Below are 24,552 nucleotides of genomic sequence, written 5' to 3' on the forward strand. Positions count from 1 at the left end.
GGAGGCGGCATTCAATACCCCGCGGTTCCCGGAGAAAGGTCTAGTCCGACAGGGTTGCTGTGGTGACGGTTCTAGCTGCCGCTACAAACACCCCGACCTGTTCTCTCGAACTTCAAATACCTTTTCATCAACCACCGACGCTTCTCGACTCCAACACCAATTATACTCCTACATGGACACTCAATAATGCTTGCATGAGAGATTACCATAGACCACCCGGCTGTGCTCACTTTTGTATTGCGCTCTATTAACATTATCTCTCATTTGCACTCATGGCTACCAAGACTTTGGAAGCTCGCTTCGAGCACCTTTCCGTTAAGGATGACTCCGGAAATGGGAATAAGGGCGCCAGCTACCCTAAGCACAAGGTATAGCGGCTATATCTCATTGAGAGCAAGGAGCTCCCCTGCTAATACTGGCGTCGCAGAGCTCTCTGTCAACCGCTGTATCCCTTTCCGGCCTTGGGGTAGCAGGACAGCTAACAAGTGGTGCCAACCGGTCGAATCTGCTTAAGCTGGCCTTGCAGAATACCAATGATAATAAGGTCAATGCCATGAACGCGAACGCTCCCCAATCCCCTGGCAAAGGCACTCAGAATCCGGCATCGCTACGGAATCTAGACGAGAATGGTGAATACGAGCAACCGGCACCTAGGAAACTACATCTTGGAATGTTTGAAATCGGAAAACCACTGGGGAAAGGGAAGTTTGGCAGGGTGTACCTCGCCAAAGAACGCTCATCTGGGTTCGTATGTGCACTCAAAGTGTTGCACAAGTCCGAATTGCAACAGGGCGGGGTTCAGAAGCAGGTCAGAAGGGAGATCGAAATCCAAAGCAACCTACGGCACCCGAATGTCCTTCGACTGTTCGGACACTTCCAGGACAGTAAGCGAATCTTCCTTATTTTGGAATTTGCCGGTCGAGGAGAGCTGTACAAGCACCTACGCAAAGAGCACCGATTCCCTGAATGGAAGGCTGCGCATTATATCGCGCAGATGGCATCCGCGTTGAAGTACCTCCACAAGAAACACGTCATGCACCGTGACATCAAACCAGAGAATATCCTGGTAGGGATTCATGGAGAGATCAAGATCAGCGATTTTGGCTGGAGCGTCCATGCCCCGAACAACCGTCGGCAAACAATGTGCGGGACACTGGATTATTTGCCTCCCGAGATGCTCACTTCAAACCCCCAGGGGAACTTCTATAACGAGAAGGTCGACTTATGGAGTTTGGGTGTTCTGACCTATGAGTTCCTGGTCGGAGAGGCGCCATTTGAGGATACTCCGGTTATGACACAAAGGAGAATTCAGCGAGGAGATATGCAAGTTCCTTCATTTGTTAGCCCCGAGGCTAAGGATTTAATCAAAAGGGTAAACCACTGTCGTCATTATATGCTTTTCATTGGGTGACTAACCTTCCTTAGCTGCTTGTGCTTGATCCCGAAAAACGTATTTCGCTTGATGAGATCCAGAGGCATCCCTGGATTCTTAAACACTGCGTCAAAGATGATCGAGCCATCAAACGAGGTTCGGGTGCGTCGAAAGATGGCAAAGTATGATGTGCATATGCATAGCAAGGGGTTAAGGTGTTTTGTTGTCTGGTTCAATTGCTTGTTTCCTGGAGTTCGATTTCAGTGCATGGAGTTCTGTGGTCTGCGTCGATTTTATTCCAGCCATGAGTTTTATTAGCATAGGCCACTGGGACAGAATCTATAATCTTATCAGCGTCCTAAATTATGATACACTATAATACATCCAAAAGCGCCTCACGCCGCAAATGAGGAATAGCAGAAGGGGAGAGGAGTGTGCCATAATAAGTAAATGCCACTACCGGAAGATTTCGTCGAACGGTCGGGTGTCCCTAAAGCAGCTATCCCAGACTTCATTCACAACCTTCTCGGCATGGCCTTTATCCTGACATCCCGGCCTTGCCATTACTGACAGAACAGCCCTTCGTCGAACACACTCTTGGTGTTGCTGTGTAAGCTTCCACTGACCGCGTCGGAAGAACTCTCGAGCCCATCGACATTCTCCACTGAGTGAACTGGCCCGAATCTGTTTGCCATTAGTCCTTCCACATCTGCATGTATCGGACATCAACAAAGGGACGCCATTGTTACCTCTGTGCAAGCTGCATGCCTAAGGTTGTTTGTCCAGTCAACTTTGAATCTTAGGTGGTCATAGGCATGGACCATTTCATGAGCCATTGTATCTTCCAAGTGTCCTTGATCTTTCATCTCGTTTGCGCAGATGAGAATCCCGTATTCAGGATCAAAACCTCCTGCTTTCCGATTTGTACATCGGCGACAATACATATTATGGCTTGACAAGTCACCTCCCAGCTGTCGGATACTGTCGCTCATATACCGGATGATCGGGCCTTTCAATTGCATCTCTGTTAGGCACAACTTGAAGTTTAGAATTGATTAGGGTAGGTATCAAGCTCACTCCACTGTAATAGATAATCCCTTTGATCCTCACAGCGCTTGCAGTCTGCTGCTTCATTTCTAAGATCTCGCGCAACGCGAAACTGTTCTATTCCTTCGTCCGTCATCCTGCCAGTGAGGATGTTGAAGATGTTGCGCCAATGTGTAAAGGTATCATCTCCTTTTCGGAAGCCGGTCTCGACGTCCTTTTCAGATACCTGAGGCTGGCTATTTGTCGACTGGGAGTTTGGCATGTCTATTTGACAATCGGAGATGCAGATATAGTTGTGCTGCTAACAATGGTCTAGGTCAAGAGCGATTTCGGATGCTCTCCGCATTTTACCTCGGCGGTGGCCCACGGCAGAAATACTTCAAACATTCTCGTCCGCGCATGAATGAGTCAAGAAATACTGGCAAAATTTGGAGTGAAGAGCCTATTATCTGCTTGGCTGCTCTGTCTGGAAGTTGCTACTGGTCCATCTGTCCATTTTATCCGAGTACGCAACCACCATGGTCTCTGAGCGCCTCACCATCGTCATCAAATTAGGTGCGGGGGATCCCATATCTATGCTTTCTTTGACTCTAGAGTTTCTAAAGTACTAATTTTCTCGGACAGGCACAAGCTCTATAGTTGATGAGAGTACCCATGAGCCTATCCTATCTATTCTGACCCTCATCGTGGAAACGGCAGCCAAACTTCATCGCGATGGCCACAATGTCGTTCTTGTCTCTTCTGGAGCTGTAGGCGTGGGGTTGCGGAGAATGGACGTAGATGAGAGACCGCAATATCTTCCTCGTATACAGGTGTGAGCTGTCCCAATGACCTGGGTTACGCATGGCTAACATGGTCCGACTAGGCGTTAGCAGCTGTTGGCCAGTGCCGGCTCATGAGCCTCTGGGACGGTTTATTTTCACATCTCCGTCTCCCTGTTGCGCAAATACTTTTGACTCGCAATGACATTGCCGATGTAAGCTTTTGCTCACTTGAAAATAAAACCATTTTTCTAATGATGGCAAGCGCACTCAATACCTTAACGCGCAAAACACCTTCGCGCAACTATTTGACATGGGTGTAATCCCAATTGTCAACGAAAATGACACATTGGCAGTCTCGGTAAGCTACCATCAGAGACTGCAACCAGTAGTGTGATATGTATGTTAACCTGGTCTGACAGGAAATTAAATTTGGTGACAATGATACATTATCAGCCATCACGGCCGCGATGGTCAAGGCTGATTACCTCTTTCTGATGACCGATGTCGACTGTCTTTATACAGCAAATCCACGAACCAATCCTGACGCACAGCCGATCGAGGTAGTTTCAGACATTTCTTCACTGGAAGCGGACGTTTCATCTGCTGGCTCTGCCCTTGGAACAGGGGGTATGAGCACGAAAATCACAGCCGCGAAATTGGGGACAAGCGCTGGTGTGACAACGATAATTACCAAGAGCTCAAAGCCCGGGAACATCCATGAGATCGTGAGATACCTCCAGCATTCAAAGCAAGCGGCTCTTGCCGATGCTGCAGATGCAGAGAATACCGCATCGAAACCACAAACGCCAATCCCACCTCTGCATACTCGATTTCTTCCGTCCGAAACCCCCATTCAGTCGCGTTCATTCTGGCTGCTCCACGGATTGAAACCTCATGGTACTCTGTATATTGATCAAGGCGCATACACTGCGCTTCAGAAGAAAGCGAGCCTTCTTCCGGCAGGTGTTGTTGATGTAGACGGCCACTTCGGGCAGCAAGAAGCAGTCCGGATAGTTGTCGTGGAGAGAATACCTCCCGAATCTCTCAATGGCGATTTTCTTCATCCAGGCCAAGAGCCAAAGGAGGTGGGACGTGCCTTGGTCAACTATGGCAGCCTCGAGATAGCCCGGATCAAGGGCCACCGAAGCACCCATATCCAGTCATTATTAGGGTATGCGGATAGTGAATACGTTGCGCTGCGAGAAAACATCTCTTTTTTCGAGAATGACGAACAAATACGACGATAGTTGCTGCGTCGTTCTGCCAATATCATGTTCTATATTTATAAGAAGACGATTGATGCTTATTCATGGTAACAAATCATCAACTGGGCGCCCTATAACCCTTACTTTGGTATATACCCCACCCTATCCGTTTGATTTATTTATCTTACTGTAAATATACAATTTGAGCAGACAATGAGCTGGTTGGAAAATTATCTTAGAGCCCATGAGGATGACAACGAGGAGACTGGACCAAAGATCTACTCTGCTGCAAAGGCATCGTATCGACCATTCCTAAAAGCCAAGTATCCATGTGGTTAATAGCCATCAACGCCGAAGAACCTTTGACCTAGTCAAAGTCATTCCCAATCGCTGCTTCGCTGTCACCGTCAGGACCATATGTTATATCGCAAAAATCAAGGGTGTTGTGCCGGAGCAGCCTAGAATTACCGGTCAGCAGGGTCTGATCAACCACAAGATCAGGGGAAATTCGCAGAACATATAACGTATTCACGTACTGTGTTCTCCATCATCGTGACAGAAAGCGTCTCGGTAGCGCTAAGTGTAGTCTGAACAGTTCCAGGGTTCAGGTATTTGGTGGCAATTATGTACGGGCTAGCTGGAAACTGAGGCGTTGGCAAGGTGGTCGCAGTCGCGGTCCCGGGCTTCTTAGCCAACGGGGCGTATCTTGTCGGGCCAGTCTGCAAAGGATAGGGAACTTTATATGGGTCTGCAACAAGTTTTCGTTTCTGAGGGCGCAAATGATCACCTGCTCCGTGGTCTACCCCGGAGTTTAGATCTGACGATAACGACTCATACTCCATCCACTTTGCTGTTACGATATTGCGAGTTTCAATCGCCGTGTTGGTGCTGGAACAACCGCCGGTACTTGCTAGGACACTTAATGCCAGAGCGAGAGTAAGAGTGGCTGTATATATGTAGTTGAACCGCATATTGTACGGCTAGATATAGTTTAGACGGTTGAGACTCGATAACAGGGTTGGTTCAAAGAGAAGGATGACAGATTATATGGTAAAGAAGCACGGGGCGCAAGCAGTAGAGTAGTGAATAGAGAACTCCATTATTTCCATTTTCTGTCCTCGATCATCCTGGCATTCCCCCTTCGAAGCTCAAGGTATGCAGACCCTAGAATCAAAGCATTTATTGCCTCCAAAATAAGGCAGCTAAGCATCAGGCTTTTTGCCTCAATACTGAGGCATCAGCTGCCAGTTCAAGGTGGCGTGATCTCTGCCACTCAAGGACCTCCGTAGCGTTGGGAAACAAGCTCCACCATCTTGGAGTAGACTCCTGGCTTGAACCTCGAATGGTGAGGAGCTAGAGGCCTTCCTTCTTTCAAATGATGCCCACGTAATGAATAAATTTGATTCAATTTGGTTCTCCTTGCATCCTTCTTTTACCTGCACCGGCATTTATAACCTTTAGCGGTGCCAGTTACACGATGGCTGCCTACGAACTACTTGAAGCAGTAGCTACAAAGCTGCTTGAGGGTAGCCTTTTCAGCATTGCAGTCGCCGTGATCATTACTATCGGCGTCCCTATACTACTTCATCTGATCTTCTACCGGACGGTAGCCTCGCCGCCGTCAAGCAATTTCCTCCTTCTAGGACCCAGCGGAGCGGGTAAAACTGCTCTGTTGACTCTGGTATGTATCTGCCCGCGGATATTGAGAATGAATGTCTATTCTTGGCTGACCGCTTGTTTGGGACAGCTTGAATCGAAGTCATCGTTTGCCGCAAAACCAAAATCACAACCTACACATACTTCTCAAACCTCAACCCTCGCCACGATTCGCCTTCCTGTCTCCGTCCCAATTGGATCCAACAAGTACCGGTCAGTCAATGACACATCCTTGAAAGAGGCCCAACGGAACCCAACCAAATACCGCGTTAAGGATACGCCCGGCCACGGAAAATTGAGAGGTTCGCAGGGTCTCTCCGAGCTCGTATCGATGTCCACAGCAAAAGATACCAAAGCGAAGCTGCGTGGTGTTCTTTTCATGGTCGACACCGCAGCTATTTCTGAAACTGAGGCTCTGCGAGATGCAGCTTCGTACCTCTATGACGTGCTTTTGATCCTTCAAAAACGTGCTCTCCAGCGGGGCAAGTCGTCGGCCAGGGCTGCGGCTGAAATCCCTGTGCTTATTGCAGCTAACAAGCAGGATCTTTTCACCGCGCTGCCGCCCGGGTCAGTCCGCGAGAAATTAGAAGCTGAGATTGATCGGATCCGTAAGTCTAAGAGCAAGGGAATCATGGACGCCAGTGCCGATGATGGTAATGGTGAAGGAGAGGATGACATCTTGGGTAGTTATGATCTCAAGGACACGTTCAGTTTCAAGGGTTTGAAGGACGAAATTGGCGTGCAAGTCGATGTTGTGGGCGGAGCTGTTAAGGGTGACGATGGCGATGAGATGGGCGCCGGCGTACGGAGATGGGAGGAATGGGTTGGCCAGTGCCTGTGAGGGCTTGTTTCTTTAGCACTCCCTCCATCTTCGGACTCAGAGACCAGATAAGGTATGATTACGCATAGAAGAGGAAAACATAGCTGGATCTGCTAGTTGCATATAAGATTGCATTCTTAATATCACGTGTTTTAAGTACAAACCCAATATAAGCATTCTAACCCATATGTCAAAACATACTGCACAAAAGTCTTCTGATTGTGTCGCATCGACCGTATTCCTAACTCTTCAAGTTCTATTGCGTCTGAACCTACAAATCACAGAATGATGAAACTGAGGGGAAGCGATGGATTGTCTTGAATAAGTATGGAGAAACACGTCTATTCCAATGCGCCGTTCTTCTTATGATGGAGCATCCAGGTAAGAAGATCAACTTTCGTGACAACAGCCACGGGCCTTAGAGTCCCACTTTCATCTCTTTCCGTAACAATAGCCGCACTATTCCACTCAAAAAAGCGATTCAATACACTTAAAGGTGTATCCATAGTAATCTCGACGAATTTCCTGTTCCTGGTTTGTGGTTTGGAGACATCCCTCCCGTTCTGATTGGGCTCCAAGCTCGCCAGACCCATGTCTCGAGGATCGGTGACGACCTCGGAAATGGTGCGGAAATCAAACATTACGTCGGCAACGGGGCTCCTACCGGTTGCGCGGTTGTGCGTCAATCGACTGAGAACGTTTCCGAGTGTAACCAGGCCGACAAGCTTTCTGCCTGATGGTGCCAAAACGGGAAGTTGATCGAACCCTTTGTCGCGCATGACTTCAATGGCAGTCTCACAAGGGACGTTGGAATGGACGGTTGTCACTGGTTTGAGCCGGAGCGAGCTAACCTTACTACCGGCAAAAGCGTCGTCTTGTCCTTGAGTCTGCTTATTGGAGGATTGGAGGGTGACTTCAGTCGGTAACGAAGGTAGGAGATCGTTGGCGGCAAGCCAGTCGTCGTCGGCGAACTGTACCTGATTAACATTATGCCATATCGCTTAAGTGCATGCGGTAAGTTACCTTTGTGAGGTAGCTTCTGATGCTGTCTGGCAAAATTACAACGACAACATCATCCTCTTTAAACATATTGTCCCTTGCGGCCTTTACCAGGGCCGCGATTGCGCTTCCGCTGCTCCCACCAACGAGAAGGCCCTCCTCAGCTATTAAACGGCGAGCGTACTGGAAGGATTCTTTGTCGTCTGTCTTGTACCACTTGTCGACCGCGTGCTGATCTAGCACCTGTGGAATGAAGTCATACCCAATACCTTCGACCTTGTATGGCTCATTGGCGTGCTCCTCGTTTAGTGCAGCTGGGAGAGCCAATATTGACCCTTGGGGATCCGCCGCAATTACTTGAACGTTGGAATTGTGCTTCTTCAGGCCGCGAGAGAGCCCGGTAATCGTGCCACCAGTACCCGCGCCAGCAACGATCGCCTTAATTTGTCCTTTTGTCTGACTCCAGATTTCTTGCGCAGTGCCGAGCTCATGAGCCAATGGATTGTTTTCGTTACCATATTGGTCTAGGATGTGCGCGTTTGGTAGCTCCTTTTCAAGACGCTTCGCAACGCCGATGTGGGATTCGGGCGAGTCGTATGCAGCTTCATTAGGAGTCCGGATGATGGTCGCGTTGAGAGCTCGTAACACAGAAACCTTCTCAGCAGACATCTTCTCTGGAAGGGTAATGATGGTCTTGTAGCCTGGAATGAACCGGGAAATTAGTGGATGGTACATATGCAGGCGGCTATCAAAACCTACCTTTGACGGCCGCGACGAGAGCTAACCCTATACCACTATGCGAAAAGACGCCTTAGAACGCACACTCCTTAAATAGGATCCTTGAATAATCAGAAAACATACGTGTTACCACTAGTAGGTTCAATCAGAGTGTCGCCTGGCTTGATACGGCCTGACCGTTCGGCTTCCTCAATCATGCGAAGAGCTATCCGATCTTTGACACTTCCGCCTGCATTGAAGTATTCTAGCTTCGCATATACCGTCGCAGTTATCCCGAGGCTCTGCGGTAGTTTGTTCAGCCTCACAAGAGGAGTATTGCCAATATGTTGTGTGATAGAATCAAGAGCCACCGGCGGGACGGACGGTGTCGTCTTGGAAGACATTGCAGCTTGAGCCTCCAGAAGAGGACGGCAGGATATCGTGATAGGTTGATTCGTAGAAGTAGAGCACCAGAGTGAGAGGAAGAAGGAAACTTATGAAATTGAGACGAAATGAGACAAAAGTTCAAAACTCAATGTACGCAACCATCAGAATGCCCCTCACCGAGGATAGCCGCCCGCTTAGGTCTCGCCATTTCGTCGCCATCTGATGTCGCCCTGACTAGTCCCGATCCGGACTCTGGTATCCTTGTTAAGTACACACAATGGCAGACGAGATACTTGAATGCTTAGCATTTACGGCACTGAATCTTGGGTGATGTTGATGGATAGATCTGCACATCGCATCGCTCCTCTTCAGGTGTCAAAAAGATTGACCCCACAATTTAGCCGAGAAGACGATCGACCTTTGATACGGCCATACGGGTTTGTCGAATATCCTGGCTGCATGATCTCGTAAGCTTGGAGACGAAGGCAACTAGGTGTATGGTCCCTCATCTAGGTAAATCAATGCGGCCGAAACGAGGAGATGCTATGAAAGGAAGACTAGGCTAGGCCACAGAGCACTGCTCTGGTATCTTTCCAGGCATGCTGATATCACGCTATAAGCCACGTAGAAGAGACGTGAGAAACTAATCTTTCGATCACCGTAGCACACATCCTACACAACTCTGGAGGAACGCGACGATCGGTGAAAGGGACTATCAGACAAGTACACTGCCCGAGCGAGGAGTGGACATCTCAATGGCGATGCAGCTCCATCGCGCCCAGTTGGCTCAGAAAATAGGACGGGCTCGCCGGACCATGAATATGGAAGGCGAACAAAAAGGAGATTCGGGCACATCGACCGTACACGGATTCTTCTATGAAAGAAAAGTCACTTTGATTGTGATTTACTAATATCGCGCCTCAGCTCTGTCTTAGATGCAGAAAATAATCGCCGGCTTGAGTTTACGCTCGATATAGAGTGGAGGTATGCCATTCGTCCTTTGACCCTTTTTCGCGGTTTCTAGCCACTCCCTGTTTCACGGTCACGGGCTTGGTCCATTTTATCGGCTCATTCCCTAAAAAGATAAAGACGAGACGAGCCTAATGAGACTCCATTGTGGCTGTGCTGGGTGGGTTGGAGCATACTTCGTTTCTCACGTCTCCATGCTCCTTACGCTCACAGCGTTGGGAAGGACAGTCTCACAAAAAAAAAAAAAAAAAAAAAAAAAAAAAAAAAAAAAAAAAAAAAAAAATGGCAAATCAGGCTGAATACAGAGCGGCATCGTCATCTCGACAAGAAGCATTGGCCGCATTACTGATTATGCATGCTGCAACATGGATAAACTCTTTGCTGGACTACTGCGAGTGGAACCATAACGGGTCCTATGAATAAATAGTACTACTATACAGTAAGGTAATGGCCGACCTTCAGCCACTGACATGCTTGAAATAAAGCTGAGCCTTAGCAAACTGAGCCAAGTTGTTTCAAGAGTCCTGCCAAGCCCCCCATGATGCATTAACTCCCTGGACAAAGGCCGTCCAATTGCTGGGATCCCTAACACTGTCTGACTGCAGAGAGCCCAACTGATGGCCATGGAAGTTGTTCGTTATACGTTTTAATATACTCCGGACTAATGCCGCCCCCCAATCACTTCGATTGACTCCTCTACTTAATTTTGGCTCCTATCGAAAACAAGCCTAGCCCACAGAGACTATCCCACATGGCTGTGCCACAGTTCCACTGCCAGGTCATCAATTCGAAATTCGAGGCTGATCTTCCATTGTCGCGCTTATTTGATCTCTGCGATCGTCCTTTAATGTTCTTTCAGCTCGCGTCTGTGCCACAGCCACGGTGCTGCCGTCCTTGACCTTCGCCTTCAGTGCAAGTGCTCTCTATTTCACCCTTTTTCTCTCTCAACAAACTGAATACGCACAGCCTGAGTAGGGCTTGACAATGCTCTCTGTTTATAGCAAGGATCGATAATCTATTTGTCTTTCTGTGCGCCCCTGCTTTTTCGAGCTTCAACCGCCTCTAATTCCCGCCAAACCTTGAGAGGGTATATTGATCCTGATCCTGCTTCTACAACTGCACTTGACGATCTTTTATTATATCCGGCTTTGATGCCTCGTGTAGCAAGTCGACCATCGTCTTTTCAGGAGGGTAATGAGAGTTTGCTGATGACCGACTTGAATCGCCCAGCTGCTCACGCCAGCAACGGCAACGGCAGCACGCTTCCCATACATGATGGCCATGAGCGACACAAATTCCGCCGGGACCTCTTTCGAGTGCACACTGCCGGGCAAAGCGGGAGGAGCGGAATTCACCCTCTGCTGTTCTTCAAGGTCTGCTTCAGGAGCACCTGCACCCTCTCTATGATAGTCAATGTCTTGTGGCCTTTTGTTCCTGCGGCCGTCGCCATACACTTCGCTCGACCGGATCTGCACGTGTGGATATTCGCCCTGAATTACATCGCAATGGTGCCTTCTGCAAATCTGCTTGGTTTCGCCGGAGGTGAGCTTGCGAAGAAGCTTCCCAAGGTGTTCGGCGTCCTTCTCGAAACCACGCTCAGTTCGGTGGTAGAAATTGTCCTGTTCATGGTATTGATCCATAACGACCAAGGCGGAAACCTGATACCCGTCATCCAAGCTGCCATCCTAGGGTCGATACTGGCGAATCTGCTTCTCTGCCTGGGCCTATGCTTTTTCTTCGGAGGTCTCGGTCGTGAGGACCAGGTGTTCCATGAGGCCGTCAGTGAAGTTGGCTCGGGCATATTGCTGGTCGCAGGCTTCGGCCTGTTGATTCCCAGCGCCTTTTACGCGACATTGGTTAGCGGCAGCACGAACACCAATGCCCAGCCAGCCGATATAGTTCGTTCAACCTTGGAGATCAGCCGAGCTACTGCAATCATCCTTCTGGCCGCTTTTTTGATGTGAGCCCGGCTCCTGATATTCAATCTCTTAATGATATACTTACCAACGCTATTTCTCCACCAGGTTCCTATTCTACAACCTCCACAGCCACCACACCATATTTGACGAGATTCTGGAGCATGACGAGAACCGCGACGAAGACCGTGACAAGGAGGAAAAACGCGCCAAGCTCACTCTCACCGAATGTTTGATCGCAATCGCCATAGCCCTAACTTTCGTCTGCATGTCGGCCGTCTTCCTCGTCCACGAAATCGAGCATATCGTTCTCGAACAAGGCGTGCCGGACAACTTCATGGGTCTCATCCTTGTGCCAGTCGTCGAGAAAGCAGCAGAGCACCTCACCGCTATTGACGAAGCTTGGTAAATAACCTATCTAGCCATTCAAGCCATGAAACTTACTAACCTGTGCATCCACTCAGGGATAACCAAATCAACTTTGCCCTCTTCCACTGTCTTGGACCATCAATCCAGACGGCCCTCTTAAACGCGCCTCTGGCCGTGATCGTTGGCTGGGGTCTCAACAAAGACGTAAGCCTGAACTTCGAAATCTTCATGATCGTCCTTGTGGTCCTGGCAATCCTTGTCGTCGGCAATTTCCTACGCGATGGGAGGTCGAATTATCTCGAGGGCGGCCTTTGTGTCCTGGTATACATAATTATCGCCGTTACCACGTGGTACTATCCGCCCGTCGAACCGCTGGGTAGTGAAGGGGGTACAGAAGCTGCGGCAGAGGCAGTCGCTCATCGGTTTATGTTGTGATCTTTGGTGATAATTATTTTCTCTTTTAAAACCATATTCAGCGAATGTCTAGAGTGTGTTGCTGGTGCACTGCCGAAGGAATATCGTATTTATTATGCTAATAAGTTTGGGGATTTTGACCATGGTCGGACAGCATTAAGAGAGCTAAACTGTTTATTATAATCATGCAACTCTAATTGTGCCTTGCTGATATGACAGCAAATGCCATTATGGTGATTTAGTAGGGAGATTGTGCGTCTAGGCGTAGTCGTATTCATGCAGTAATTCTAAGTACAAACATTGCTGCTCAAGCCCGCTTGATCACATCCTTCCTGGTCCGTGCCCCTCAAGGTCATTTGGAAAGGGAAAAGCTTTCAAGAAATTACAATCGAATGAAATCTGTGAGAGACTTGCAAAATAAAAAAAAAATCAACGTAAAACGCCCCAAGTTGCCCCAGGAAACAGCAGGAGAACGCTCCAGATACTCCAACAAAAGAAACATGGAAAGTAATAACATCAAAGATGCCTTGCTTCAAAATTGGAGAAGGACCCCGGGGTTGCAAGGGAGAAGACAGCGTATCCGTCTCAGAGTAAAGAAAAGGAAAAACGATAAGGCAGGAATCCAACCACGCAGATGTTAGTGGTACATGGCGCGAAGAAAAACCCAAGCATCAAGGCTAGATTGGTGGTGGTACACAAACAAAAGAAATATTATAATGAGCGTGATAACCATTGGCGCGTGGCAGATACCTGTACAGGCGCGAAAGGTGGTCGGATACTAGCCAAGATGGGTGGTTTTAATAAGGTGAGAGGTGACGTCGCAGAGAATTCGTATGCATTCCTTGCGCATCAGGTGCCTCCACCGGTTTGGGTCACCGTGGTGGTCCCATGAAACTGAAGATTAAAAAGTTCGTAATAGCCGTAGGAACGCCGTCGTAGATTGTACTGTAGGGGAATCCGAGAAATCACCAACTCCGTCCAAATGCAATAATATGACAGGTCGTATTAATCAAACATCGATCATTTCGGCGTCCTCCGCAAGAACATCATCGGCAGGGCCCCAGTTGCCCTCGTACACGGTGGCGCCAGCTCGACGCCGTGATGCGACAAATTGGACTCCATAAGACTCCAGAATGTGATCAGCTGTGGGTCTATCAAGCGGTTCAGGGGAGATCATCCACCGCACGATCTTATCAAGCGACTGCTCATGGCCAGCATCGATCATAAAGGCGGGAGGGTCTGCGAGCTCACTGCTTCGGGTAAATGGGACTGACTTTCGTTCCCTATTGCTGCCAAAGAGATCAGTTGTGCCAAAATCGTCGTCCCCAAAGTCCGACGCGCACAGTTCCTCGAACGATGGCTCCTCCGAAATGGGATTCCCTGACGCGTCGCGGAAAACGGTGGTCTCGGAGCTCCAAGTCAAACTCGGGACGTCACTCATGTCGCCGTTCCTGAGCTTCTGCCACGAAAGGCCGTTGTCCGGAAGTTCGACATTACCAGCAATCTCGAATATAATCAAGCCCAGTGAGAAGATGTCTGCAGGTTTGTCATATCTTCCCATCAGTATTTCCGGCCCGATATATTCACGATCGCCTTCGCCTTCAATCCCTTCTTCGGCTGGCCACCGACTTGCCATGCCGAAATCAGCAATCTTCAAAACACCTTCAAAGGTAACCAGTATATTGGCTGGTTTGAGATCAAGATGAATGAACCCGGAGTCGTGGATATGTTTCAGGCCCTTCTTATAGTTAGTATACTTTTAGTCACATGTAAACGAGGTGGGCAATTACCGTAGATAGCTCGAGCAAAATCTTCCAAATCCGGAAATCATCGAGTCTTGCTTTGAGTCCAACTTGAGCAAGAAAGACGTCTAAACTACCTTCCTCGCAGTATTCTGTTTGAATATAGAGATGCCCATTATCTTCCCAGCTGTCGGCAAAAGATATAATATGGTCGTAGTTGGTAAGGGCCTTCAGTGCATCGACCTCTCGAATACGGCGTTCACGATCCTTCAAGCCTGAGTAAGGTTGTTTTGACTTTTTAACCGCCCAAACCTGGTCAGGCAGCGAGTTCAAAGACTTGGGGGTAGTCGAGAATATTGATGGCAGAGATACTCCATTCGGCTGAGAAACACGGTAAACTTGCGAAAACTCTCCAGTGCCGACAAGCTCGACGCGTTCAAAGCGAGATGTGAGGCACGCATCCACGTCGGGAGTATTATGTATGTTCAATGGGAGACTGGGCCTTTTTCCAACGAAAGAGTCGCGAGGACCGGTCGGGGTGGCTGGCAGGTTTAGAGGATTGAAGTCTGGCTGGGCGGATTGCCGGTCATTAGGTCCTGAAATAGTTAGACCACTGGGATCGGGAGGGCAGAAATGTTCTTGAGGCGTACGAGGTGATTCATGTTGGAATCTGTCATGTAGAGGGCTGGAATTGGTACCCCTTGCCTCGGACAAACGCTCGAGAGAAGCAATTTGTGATGCAGTAGGAGGGTAGGTTCGAGACGGGAAAAATGATTGTTTCGTTGGTGTTGGAGGAAAATCCGATTCACTGAGTGGCTGGCTGTCCTGACGGTTAGAGGGAGATTGTGTCTGTAGCCCATATCCGTCATCGCCATCAATGCTAGCCAAGCTTCCACGCCGCGAGACGCCTTGTCGATTGAAATTAGTCCCGAATATTCCCATACCTCGCGCGAATGGGCCCTGTTTAGGCCGTGCGCTTGATGGGTTGAAGGGGGATGGAGGTGGCATGTCCACAGCATTGCTCCAAGTCGGCCTTCCAAGTGGTCCATCTGGTTGAGCCCTTTGACTGGCAGCGAAGAGATTGACAGGCCTTTTGCAAGGGGTGTCGGGCATGTTCTTGCTAAATCCCAATAGGCTTTGAGAATCGTCGGCATTGCGGTTTTTCTTCGAGATGAGGCCAGTAGACATGAACGCAGCTGGAAGCGGTTTGACAAGTTTGTAGTTCTCAGGCGTAGCGAAAGAGTCTGTTGATGATGTTGAATCTTCGCGGGTGAGATGACGCGCAGCGCTCGGCCGCGTGGCACCTGCTGGAAGTGATTTTGAGAAGTTGATAATTGCTCTAGGGCGATCACTTTTCTGCGGAGGCTCATGGGTAGGAGAGTCATCTACCAGGCTAGAACTGGATGAGGATTGTGTAATTGTCCTAGATAGTGGATGGGCGGCGGGCCTGGACGTTGCCCCATTCGAGTTTGAGAACAAGGAGCTGCCCTGCGCGGGCCGTGGCGAGAACAGGCTCTCGCGATGCGGTTGGGGGATGTTAGCGTCCAAGGATTGACGGGAACGAACAGTTAGAGGAGTGCCTGCGTCGAAGTCCTCCGGATCTCCCATAGTCCTAGGTCGAGAAAACAAGGATCGGTCGTTCGAACGCTGTTGCAGGGTTGACCGCCGGAGAGATGAAGTACGTCTGGGAACGGTCGCAAAAGGGCTGAATGGTGGTGTAGTGGAAGTAGGGAAAAATATTGCGTCCTTCTCCAGATCAGTCTCTTCTGTTCTCGGATCTTCCGGCGTATTTGTGACGTTTTCGCTATCAAATATACTGAAATCCCCAGGAAGATTCACTGCTTGGACACTTCGTCGTTTGGCGGAAGGACTTCCCCTTGATGCGCGGTCTAGATTCATGATCCCGTCGCTTCGTTTCATCGGGCTGACAGCTGAGTTAAACGTACCGCTTCGTCGTTTTTCAATCCGGGACGCCGATGTACGTGGATTTGGCGTTCCCTCCGCGTAGATGCTTGACTCATTTGAGCATGTACCGAAACCACCACCAATATCGTCAGGTGAAAGGCTAATTTCGGGGATCGTAGAGGAGTTCTCTACTCCAGGTGTAACGGGGGTCTCATGTAGAGGTTTCGCGTTTCCCTGGTCGCTTGAGACGTTAAGGGCGCGTTTGACTGGACTCCGAGGAGACGTGCGCGCGCGGCGCATAGTAGGGCGCGAAATCTTAGCGCTGGGAGGATAAGGTATGGCGAACGGTGACTGTTGAGATGAGCTTGGGAAGAGCACGAAGTTGCCTTGCGCCGACCTTCGCGACGGTGACAATGGTGACGAAACATATGATGTGTTCTTAGACGGAGAGTGGTTTCGAGATGTCAGAAGAGAGAAACTTGAGCTTTTTGAGGGTGAGCGGGAGAATGATCGACGAAGTTGCCGGATGGCTGTATTGGCGTCAATGTGGTGGATGCCCGAATGCGATGATAGGTGTAATGTGCCACCAGCGTCGCGGTGGGGAGAGAAGGTCGCAACCATCTTTGATTAGATCCACGCAGCTTGACAAAGGCGTGACTCTTGAGGCCTGGTAAGTAAGACGTGAAGTGGAAGTCAAGAGTAGGGCCCGTCGTAAAGTCAAATCGTGTCGAGGGCCGAGTCAAGTAGTCGAGGTGCAGCAGGAATCACAACAAATGAATTTGGCGGCTCTCTCTTCCCTTCACGATAAGCCAACCAGGGCCCAGGGAGTCTATATCCGACGCAATGGAATGCGAGCTATATTACCAAAGCACAAGCAAAAGAGGCAAAGGGAGATATGGATTGACATCACAAGTTTAGGAGCGTTGGGAAAATTCCAGAACGTCGCTTTGGGACAGTCCCATACAACTCTTGACTGTCCGGAACTGTGTCGAGGTCGTGGGAGGACTGCCTCTCGGCGAGATCCAAGTTACCGGCGCGTCGTCTTGAAACCGAGTGTCTGTTTATTCCAAGCGCCTAGTTGAAACGAGAATGGTAGGGGTGTTTCAGATGTCAAAATAAGCAGGCGCCGACGCGAGAAGTGCAGGCGCGACCAAGCCGCGTAAACTTCGAGTCAAGACACACTGATACGGCGGCACTGGGACAATCTCGAATGCGCAAGACAGGCCGACGATGCAATGGACACTGGTTGGAGTCGAATGCAGGAGAAGCAGCAGCAGCAGCAGCTCTGCGTGTCCCTTCCTTCACCCTTTCTTTAAAACCCAACAAATGCGCCAGGCCGTCAACGGCGCAAGGGGTTCTGGTCGAGGCAGCTTTTCTGAAAACAGACAGCCACGCGATAGTGAATTGATAATGAGTTAAGGCGAAGAAAGGGATGAGAAGCCCGATGGGTCAGGACTGCGGAACTTGCGGTATGCAGCGGACGCACTCGCTGGGAAATATCGCCCGAGGGATTTCCCTTGCGGGACAGTGGAGGGGAGGAATCCTGTTTTAGACTTTAGAGTGGACAATAATCAGCTAAAGAGCACGACGAGATGGAGGGAGAGAGAAGCACATGGAATGAGTCGATGGATTTGATGGAGAGCAGGTCGGACGATAGCACACTGGGGATAAGGGGGGAGAAAAAAGAAGTTCACACCGTGCCTTGACGGACGAGCACTGATTGAAGCCACCTCTGGGGGGGCGGGCCTTGGTTTGGGGAGATGCTTGGATCCCGACGCGCTCACGCGTTCTGTTGTTTTGGCTGTGGCGCGAGATGGCTCCACATCTACAATACTAGTCATGGACCGTGACTATGTGATTACACCCTTCTGCTATTATCTGGCTCGTAGATTTTCTGAACAGGACACTATATCCGTAGGTCCTCCGTGTATGCTGACTGCTTTGGCTATTGTCACTTAATAATTTGGGAAGTTGGTGCCTATGGGGAGATTCAAGCCTACGACGTTGGGCTGTGTTCCCACTGCCCAGATTCTCGTGCCGCGCCCGTCTTATCGATACGCTTCGCTGCCCGCCCATCGAAGCCAAACTCAGTCCCTTGCATGTGCGTCAATAATGATTCTGTTTATGCTTTTGCTTACACAAGCATGTCGCCACTCAGCACAAACTGATCTCCATGCTTATCATCAACGTCAGTTGGGCTGAGCCGAGTGGCAAAGCTGGTACCTGAGGCCCTAGGACGCCGAGATACATCACCTAATACAATACAAAATAAACAAACAAAATAAGTTAGCAGCAGAATGCATTTTCGACTCAGAAAGGCATGGGCCGGAACCCAACGCGATAATATTAGGTTGAGGCCTTCCACTAAGACTTACTTTCTTGAATCACAATCTCTCTTCAAATGTGGTTTCGAAAGTCTCGACAGAACGTCAAAACAGCAACAGACCCCCTCTATCCACGTGTGACGTTAGGGTCCCTCCTTCTGACGTATCCGAGCATCGGCATCAACATCGTCAGTGGCTGCGGCTAACTATAGACATCCCTTCATAAGATGAAAGTCGGTTGTGATCTTCGTCAATGTGGTACCTCAATGGTCGTAACCTATGTTGTTGTGTCGCGGGTCTGATGGTCGTGGTTGGTCGTTGGTCCACTCCCCTTGGATCGTTGTCATCACCTCAGCTCTGTACGTATCCCGTCTTTTTCCCATTTACCGTAGAGCATCCATCGGCAACCCAGCATGACGAGTACACAGAGGGAATGGGCCGATGGCGAATATGCCGTCAACTTGATATATGGTCAGGTAGAGATGAAGACGAAGCCGATGGGGAAGATTGGTTGTCCTGACGACTGGTGGAATCCAGAAATATATATTTGCGAACCCTAAGTCCAATATTGTAGACTGCGTTTTATCAACGTCGACGCCCAACCCAGCATCGCTCTAATTTTGAGCACATATTGTTCATAGCCCATCTTTACGTTAAGCAGTCAATAAACCAAACTATGTGATTCCGCAAAGGTTGTATCAAGATTCCGGGCCCATACTGCCTGCACCACCATGCCAATATCTCGGCACAACTTAAGTATAAAATCGCTAGTTCTGTCTGAATTCTGCATGCATTGGAACCTTATGTGCACACCGCATCTTGGATTTCCCCAGGTTTGCTGACCGATACCTAATCTCTTACTAGCCCGCCGCGAGCCGAATATGACAGGTCATGACATATATCTCCTAGTTCGACCTCAGTCCATCCCTGTGTGGAATAGCCCCCAGCTTCCTTGTTTTCCGGCCCAACCACTGCCAATAAATTCACCCTCCACCACTATGAATGGGCTGGTCACCCAAGGCATCAATAATAGCCATCTATCTCAACACCCTGCAGCGCATGCGCCTCTTGTCGTCCAAACCTCCCAAGGGGTCAAAATGATAGTTACTGAAAGTCGGTCAGAAGGGTCCATCCAGAAAGCTGGTAGTTCAATAAAAAGCATTTGTCCTTACCCCATTCCTATTTAGACGTCAAGCAGGACAGCCCTTACCAGTATACAGCAGTTCTCAAAGGAGAAATAACTTGAGCTCTCGAATCTGTTCGAATTTAGTCCCAGGTTCTTCGATGCTCGAGGCGCGAACGGGCCCGTTTGTCTTGGACGGAACCTTACATTAGGAGCGCGTAAGTTGGTTGTCTCTGGCCCTCCAAACAAGATCATAGGGTTGTAACTCGTAAAGGTCAGCTGTCGTCTCACGCTTGTCAGATGACTACAGGCAAGCAAGCAAAGGCAGCAGAAGCGCAAATGAAACCTGAATCTTCTTAGCCTCGCGAGGATATCAATATACAGCTCAAATGTACGGTCTGAATTCCCTGTTATGGGAGAACTTTTGGCCGGCTTCCTTAGATGAGGACTTGAGATCGTGGATGGACGAGTCAGTGGAGTCACAGATCAATCTAACCTGGTATGATATAACAAGAGCCAACAAGCAAGCTCGTAGAGTTCGGTTGTCTTGACGCGCATTGCCTGGCTCGCAGCCATCCACCGTGGGTTGACCCAACAGGGCAACTGAAGCCTCCTCTACAGTCCAGCGCCTTCATGCTCTGCAACCACCGCCAGATCTAGCTGAGAGTCTTCCAAAGCTCGATTGTGGGAGAATGGATGACGTGCTGTTCTTTCGCCTGGTGCAGAGGTTGAGAGTAGAGGCATCGGAGCGACATTATCCGAGACCAGGGGCCCCTTGTCAGCTACTAGCCTAGTCCTTACATAACATTACTGGAGAGCATCTCTAAAGCTCGACAAGGGTGAGCACCCTTTGAAGGTCACTGTAGCCCGCGCCGGACCTCTGAGTTTTGCCCCTGAGCATGGATGCCATAAGATCGAATCATCCAGTCGGCTAAATTGAGCCACGGCCACGACAGCCTGATAGAGGCAGAGGCCGAGAAGTCATGGGATAATGGCCAGCAGATGACCGCTTCAGGGAAAAGCCCGAGATAGTGTCTTGAAATAATGCTGCAGGTGCCAGTGGTGGACCTCGGTATTGCCCAATAATTATCTACCCAGCTCGTACCTAGAGGAAAAGGCAGATTTCATCATCGTGGACAACACCAGAGACTGGAGAACACATGACTCGATGACAACCTTGGAGGCCCTGATATCTATTCAGAGTAAGCGTATAAAAAAAGACCAGGAGCGGGTGACTTGGCCATGGCCGCCCTTAGCACTTGGACGGAGCTTTGGCCCTTGCAACTGTATGTCCGCCAACCATGATACAGACATTTCAAATCACCGATTTAGAGACAGACATGCCGCCTTATGGGGCCTGAGCTTGTTGTGGAAGATAGTTTCCTGTTGTGGAGTCTGCGTGGGATATCGAGTATGGGGTCGGATGCTCACGACCTAGAGATATCGCTGACAGACACGGAGGCGAGACAAGCGCCGAAAAGAAACCCTCGAACAAGTCAACTGGGGCGATCCTTCCCCCAAACCCGCTTCAAGATCTGTGCATCTTTGCGTATCTCAGCCGCTTACCATCTATTTTAGGGTGACGGCGCTGCATTAGAGGAAACTATGTCCTTGCAGGTTGCGATCATTCGTAGCGGGACGAGCTAGTATCCAAGTCACTCTCCCATGCATACGGCCATGGCTACTCCATGCTGATCCATGTCGGCTGCAGGGGCACCAGCTGATTTCATCCGTGACCTAGGTGGTGGGTTGGAGGGTCCTCGGTCGGATCGAGAAACCCTGATACTGTAAATAAGCCATGAGAGCCCGTATTGGTACTGCTTGTACTGCTTGTCTGGCACTCCTATCAACTGTAATCTGCCGGGGTTCTGAACTAAGCAGGCAAAGAGCCTTGCAGCTCAAGATAGTTTAGGAATTTGCACGCCATGTGCTGTCTTAGCGTGGGAGTGAACGCCACGGAAGCATGAGAGAGCCGGACTCGGTTCAAGGCTGGATCGAGGGTAGATATCGAAGTAAAAAGCATCTCTTAGGTGACATGAAGAGTCAACTAGGACGCTGATGGAGGACCCTTGTAGGAGCTTACCTGTGTAACTGCCTCTTGTGTACATAATGCGGATGTTCATGCACCAGAATGCAGCTCTAACGTGCTCAGATTACCCCGCCGTTACTTGCAGATTGAGCTGCATGGAATGTTACAGGGTGTGGACCGCGCAGCATTGAGGATAGCTGCTCAGACGCTCAGAGTCTCCAACTGTCGCATTGACCATGCCATCTGTGCTCAAGGACAGTCCAGTTGCTACGATACTCGATAACAGAAAACCCAGAAATAACAATAATATTCTGGAAAGTAGTCTCGGATGAGCTCCGACTTCGGGAATCATGATCATCCCACTTTTCTTCGGTGCTGGGACTGCGGGGCTTCGTCTGCCTGAAGGCGATGTCCAGCCAACTACAGAGGACTGCGTATAACTGCCGGCCACAGAGAGTAGAGCGCGGTGCAGTAGCATGGCGTGTTTCGGCAGTGCGTTCGTCATATCCTCTGATTGTTGTGGAACAGCTCACGGCCCGCCGTGCTGTCAAAAACCCACTCTTTGGGCTCGTTCCTGGTGTATTATTTGAATTTTGCAATTTCGAGCCATTACAACTTACGAAAAGTCAACCTCCGTTACCAGATGGGTCCCGTCTGATTATCTGATTTCCCTGCTCCTCGATGTCCACCCCGAACATAAAACGGCCAGCCCTTCCACCTCTCCGACGATCTCATCTTTTCCTTTCCCGCAAGCTTCATTCTCCGATCTGGTTCTGTAACAGACATTTTGATACCAGCTTCTTGCCTTTGCTATTTGTTTCTGCACAGATTCTATCAATGGAGCCCCTCCAGCGGAAGTCCGAGCTCGACTTCCAGAGCTATCGCAAGATGCCTTTCGCGCAACAACGGGCTCAGCGCTTAAAACCAACGTCTCCTGAGGAGCTGCACGACCTGATCTGTGTGGGATTCGGTCCAGCGTCGTTGGCGATTGCGATCGCTCTGCACGATGCCCTCGATCCGTGTCTGAACAAGTGCGCTCCAACCTCTGGCTGGCAGCCCAAGGTGGCCTTCCTGGAGCGCCAGAAACAGTTCGCCTGGCATTCCGGCATGCTGGTACCTGGTTCTAGGATGCAAATCTCCTTCATCAAAGATCTGGCCACGCTCCGCGACCCCCGCAGCAGCTTCACCTTCCTCAACTACCTTCACCAAAAGGATCGCCTGATCCATTTCACCAATCTGAGCACCTTCCTTCCGGCCCGTATGGAATTTGAAGACTACATGCGCTGGTGTGCGAACCAATTCTCGGATGTTGTGACCTATGGAGAGGAGGTGATTGAAGTCCTTCCTGGCAAGTCGAGCCCGGACAGCCCAGTGGTCGACTATTTCACCGTCCTATCTCGCAACGTGGAAACCGGTGAGATTTCCTCGAGGAGTGCCCGCAAGGTCGTGCTTGCCCTCGGTGGAACTGCGAAGCTCCCAGCCGAGCTGCCCCAAGACCCCAGAATCATGCACTCCTCCAAGTACTGCACTGCCCTGCCAAATTTGCTCAAGGACAACAACGAGCCCTACAACATCGCGGTTCTGGGAAGCGGCCAGAGTGCTGCTGAGATCTTCCATGACCTCCAGAAGCGGTACCCTAACTCCAGGACATCGCTCATCATGCGAGATACCGCGATGAGACCTAGTGATGACTCACCATTGTAAGTCATTTTTACCTGGTGCATGACCGTGAGCTAACTCAACCCCCAGTGTGAACGAAGTCTTCAACCCGGAGCGAACGGACAAATTCTACAATCTCTCGGCCGCTGAGCGCGAACGTTCCCTCAAGGCGGATAAGGCTACCAACTACAGTGTCGTCCGACTCGAACTGATCGAGGAAATCTATCACGACATGTACCTGCAGAGAGTGAAGAACCCCGACGAGACTCAATGGCAACACCGCATTCTTCCTGGCCGCAAAATTACACGTGTCGAGCACTACGGACCGAATAAGCGCATGCGGGTGCATGTCAGGGCCGTCAAGGATGGCAAGGACAGCCTCGTTGGCGACGGCAAGGAGGTCTTGGAGGTTGACGCGCTCATGGTCGCTACAGGCTACAACCGCAACGCGCATGAACAGCTCCTCAGCAAAGTACAATACCTGCGGCCGGCGACGCAGGATCGCTGGACCCCTAGCCGGGATTACCGCGTTGACCTGGACCGGAGCAAAGTCAGCGCCGGCGCTGGAATCTGGCTGCAGGGCAGCAACGAGCAAACGCACGGGCTAAGTGACAGCCTCCTGTCGGTTCTGGCTACGCGAGGTGGCGAGATGGTGGAGTCGATCTTCGGAGAGCAGCTCGAGAGCGCGGCGGTGCCGGACACCAGGTTCCGCGCTATGCTGTGAAAAATTTCCGGCTCAAGGACAAGAACGAAGAGCTGGTGGACCCGCTTGGTTGATGTATGGAGTACATAAAGGTGGGAGCAGAAAAGCGGATTCGGCTTGGCATTTATTGTGTAATCTGGTTGGCTATATAGACCTGTGAACATATTATGAGCGGTATATTTGGTTTTTTTTACTATCCTTGGAGTTTGTACTACGTATGATGGAGTAGACTCACCGCTGGTTCCTCAGTGCGATTTTGAGAGACAAGTTGGTTTCTTTTTGCGCCCGGGCATTCGCTTTCTTACTTGCTTGTTCAGAGTCAAATTTGCTTCAAGCCACTGCAGCCCATTGCCCCTTGATCACGAGCAGGTATGTGCTTCGTACAGCATGACCCACACTAAGCCAGACCAATTTCAACCGGTCGCGACCTAT

General features: G+C 50.0%; 10 protein-coding genes across 10 annotated transcripts; 6 read left to right on the forward strand and 4 right to left on the reverse strand.

The window, feature by feature from the left end:
- Window positions 1-139: 139 nt before the first annotated feature.
- BDW70DRAFT_34266 (aurora family serine/threonine-protein kinase) lies at window positions 140-1,694 on the forward strand. The gene is made up of 3 exons (XM_073743804.1): window positions 140-368; window positions 428-1,372; window positions 1,426-1,694. The coding sequence occupies exons 1-3, from the start codon at window positions 273-275 to the stop codon at window positions 1,558-1,560; spliced, it is 1,176 nt and encodes a 391-aa protein (XP_073596704.1). The 5' UTR covers window positions 140-272; the 3' UTR covers window positions 1,561-1,694.
- BDW70DRAFT_34261 (mitochondrial inner membrane protease ATP23) lies at window positions 1,634-2,707 on the reverse strand. Its single transcript, XM_073743803.1, has 3 exons — window positions 2,450-2,707; window positions 2,122-2,381; window positions 1,634-2,056 (listed from the first exon to the last, which is right to left on the reverse strand). Exons 1-3 carry the CDS (start codon window positions 2,679-2,681, stop codon window positions 1,829-1,831), a joined length of 720 nt encoding a protein of 239 aa, XP_073596705.1. The 5' UTR covers window positions 2,682-2,707; the 3' UTR covers window positions 1,634-1,828.
- Window positions 2,708-2,813: 106 nt separating this feature from the next.
- Window positions 2,814-4,617, forward strand: BDW70DRAFT_34268 (glutamate 5-kinase). The gene is made up of 5 exons (XM_073743805.1): window positions 2,814-2,974; window positions 3,044-3,231; window positions 3,285-3,395; window positions 3,446-3,541; window positions 3,603-4,617. Exons 1-5 carry the CDS (start codon window positions 2,938-2,940, stop codon window positions 4,428-4,430), a joined length of 1,260 nt encoding a protein of 419 aa, XP_073596706.1. The 5' UTR covers window positions 2,814-2,937; the 3' UTR covers window positions 4,431-4,617.
- A 5-nt stretch (window positions 4,618-4,622) lies between these two features.
- Window positions 4,623-5,483, reverse strand: BDW70DRAFT_34269 (putative beta-1,6-glucan biosynthesis protein (Knh1)). The gene is made up of 2 exons (XM_073743806.1): window positions 4,925-5,483; window positions 4,623-4,846 (listed from the first exon to the last, which is right to left on the reverse strand). The coding sequence occupies exons 1-2, from the start codon at window positions 5,357-5,359 to the stop codon at window positions 4,823-4,825; spliced, it is 459 nt and encodes a 152-aa protein (XP_073596707.1). The 5' UTR covers window positions 5,360-5,483; the 3' UTR covers window positions 4,623-4,822.
- Window positions 5,484-5,713: 230 nt separating this feature from the next.
- BDW70DRAFT_34271 (signal recognition particle receptor subunit beta) lies at window positions 5,714-7,046 on the forward strand. Its single transcript, XM_073743807.1, has 2 exons — window positions 5,714-6,069; window positions 6,136-7,046. The coding sequence occupies exons 1-2, from the start codon at window positions 5,866-5,868 to the stop codon at window positions 6,883-6,885; spliced, it is 954 nt and encodes a 317-aa protein (XP_073596708.1). The 5' UTR covers window positions 5,714-5,865; the 3' UTR covers window positions 6,886-7,046.
- BDW70DRAFT_134631 (cystathionine beta-synthase CYS4) lies at window positions 7,012-9,069 on the reverse strand. Its single transcript, XM_073736543.1, has 4 exons — window positions 8,725-9,069; window positions 8,623-8,657; window positions 7,888-8,564; window positions 7,012-7,835 (listed from the first exon to the last, which is right to left on the reverse strand). The coding sequence occupies exons 1-4, from the start codon at window positions 8,982-8,984 to the stop codon at window positions 7,206-7,208; spliced, it is 1,602 nt and encodes a 533-aa protein (XP_073596709.1). The 5' UTR covers window positions 8,985-9,069; the 3' UTR covers window positions 7,012-7,205.
- A 1,755-nt stretch (window positions 9,070-10,824) lies between these two features.
- On the forward strand, window positions 10,825-12,816 carry BDW70DRAFT_34291 (hydrogen/calcium exchanger domain-containing protein). Its single transcript, XM_073743808.1, has 3 exons — window positions 10,825-11,896; window positions 11,961-12,257; window positions 12,317-12,816. Exons 1-3 carry the CDS (start codon window positions 11,088-11,090, stop codon window positions 12,654-12,656), a joined length of 1,446 nt encoding a protein of 481 aa, XP_073596710.1. The 5' UTR covers window positions 10,825-11,087; the 3' UTR covers window positions 12,657-12,816.
- Window positions 12,817-13,585: 769 nt separating this feature from the next.
- On the reverse strand, window positions 13,586-17,262 carry BDW70DRAFT_34303 (tyrosine protein kinase SWE1). The gene is made up of 3 exons (XM_073743809.1): window positions 15,028-17,262; window positions 14,426-14,973; window positions 13,586-14,373 (listed from the first exon to the last, which is right to left on the reverse strand). The coding sequence occupies exons 1-3, from the start codon at window positions 16,901-16,903 to the stop codon at window positions 13,645-13,647; spliced, it is 3,153 nt and encodes a 1,050-aa protein (XP_073596711.1). The 5' UTR covers window positions 16,904-17,262; the 3' UTR covers window positions 13,586-13,644.
- A 946-nt stretch (window positions 17,263-18,208) lies between these two features.
- Window positions 18,209-19,177, forward strand: BDW70DRAFT_134642 (uncharacterized protein). Its single transcript, XM_073736544.1, has one exon. It carries the CDS (start codon window positions 18,860-18,862, stop codon window positions 19,124-19,126), a length of 267 nt encoding a protein of 88 aa, XP_073596712.1. The 5' UTR covers window positions 18,209-18,859; the 3' UTR covers window positions 19,127-19,177.
- A 3,040-nt stretch (window positions 19,178-22,217) lies between these two features.
- BDW70DRAFT_134646 (L-ornithine N(5)-monooxygenase) lies at window positions 22,218-24,313 on the forward strand. The gene is made up of 2 exons (XM_073736545.1): window positions 22,218-23,458; window positions 23,508-24,313. Exons 1-2 carry the CDS (start codon window positions 22,440-22,442, stop codon window positions 24,139-24,141), a joined length of 1,653 nt encoding a protein of 550 aa, XP_073596713.1. The 5' UTR covers window positions 22,218-22,439; the 3' UTR covers window positions 24,142-24,313.
- The last annotated feature ends 239 nt before the right edge of the window (window positions 24,314-24,552 follow it).

Source organism: Aspergillus foveolatus, assembly GCF_047715535.1.
Source record: "Aspergillus foveolatus strain CBS 279.81 unplaced genomic scaffold BDW70scaffold_19, whole genome shotgun sequence".
Taxonomy (NCBI): Eukaryota; Fungi; Ascomycota; class Eurotiomycetes; order Eurotiales; family Aspergillaceae; genus Aspergillus; species Aspergillus foveolatus.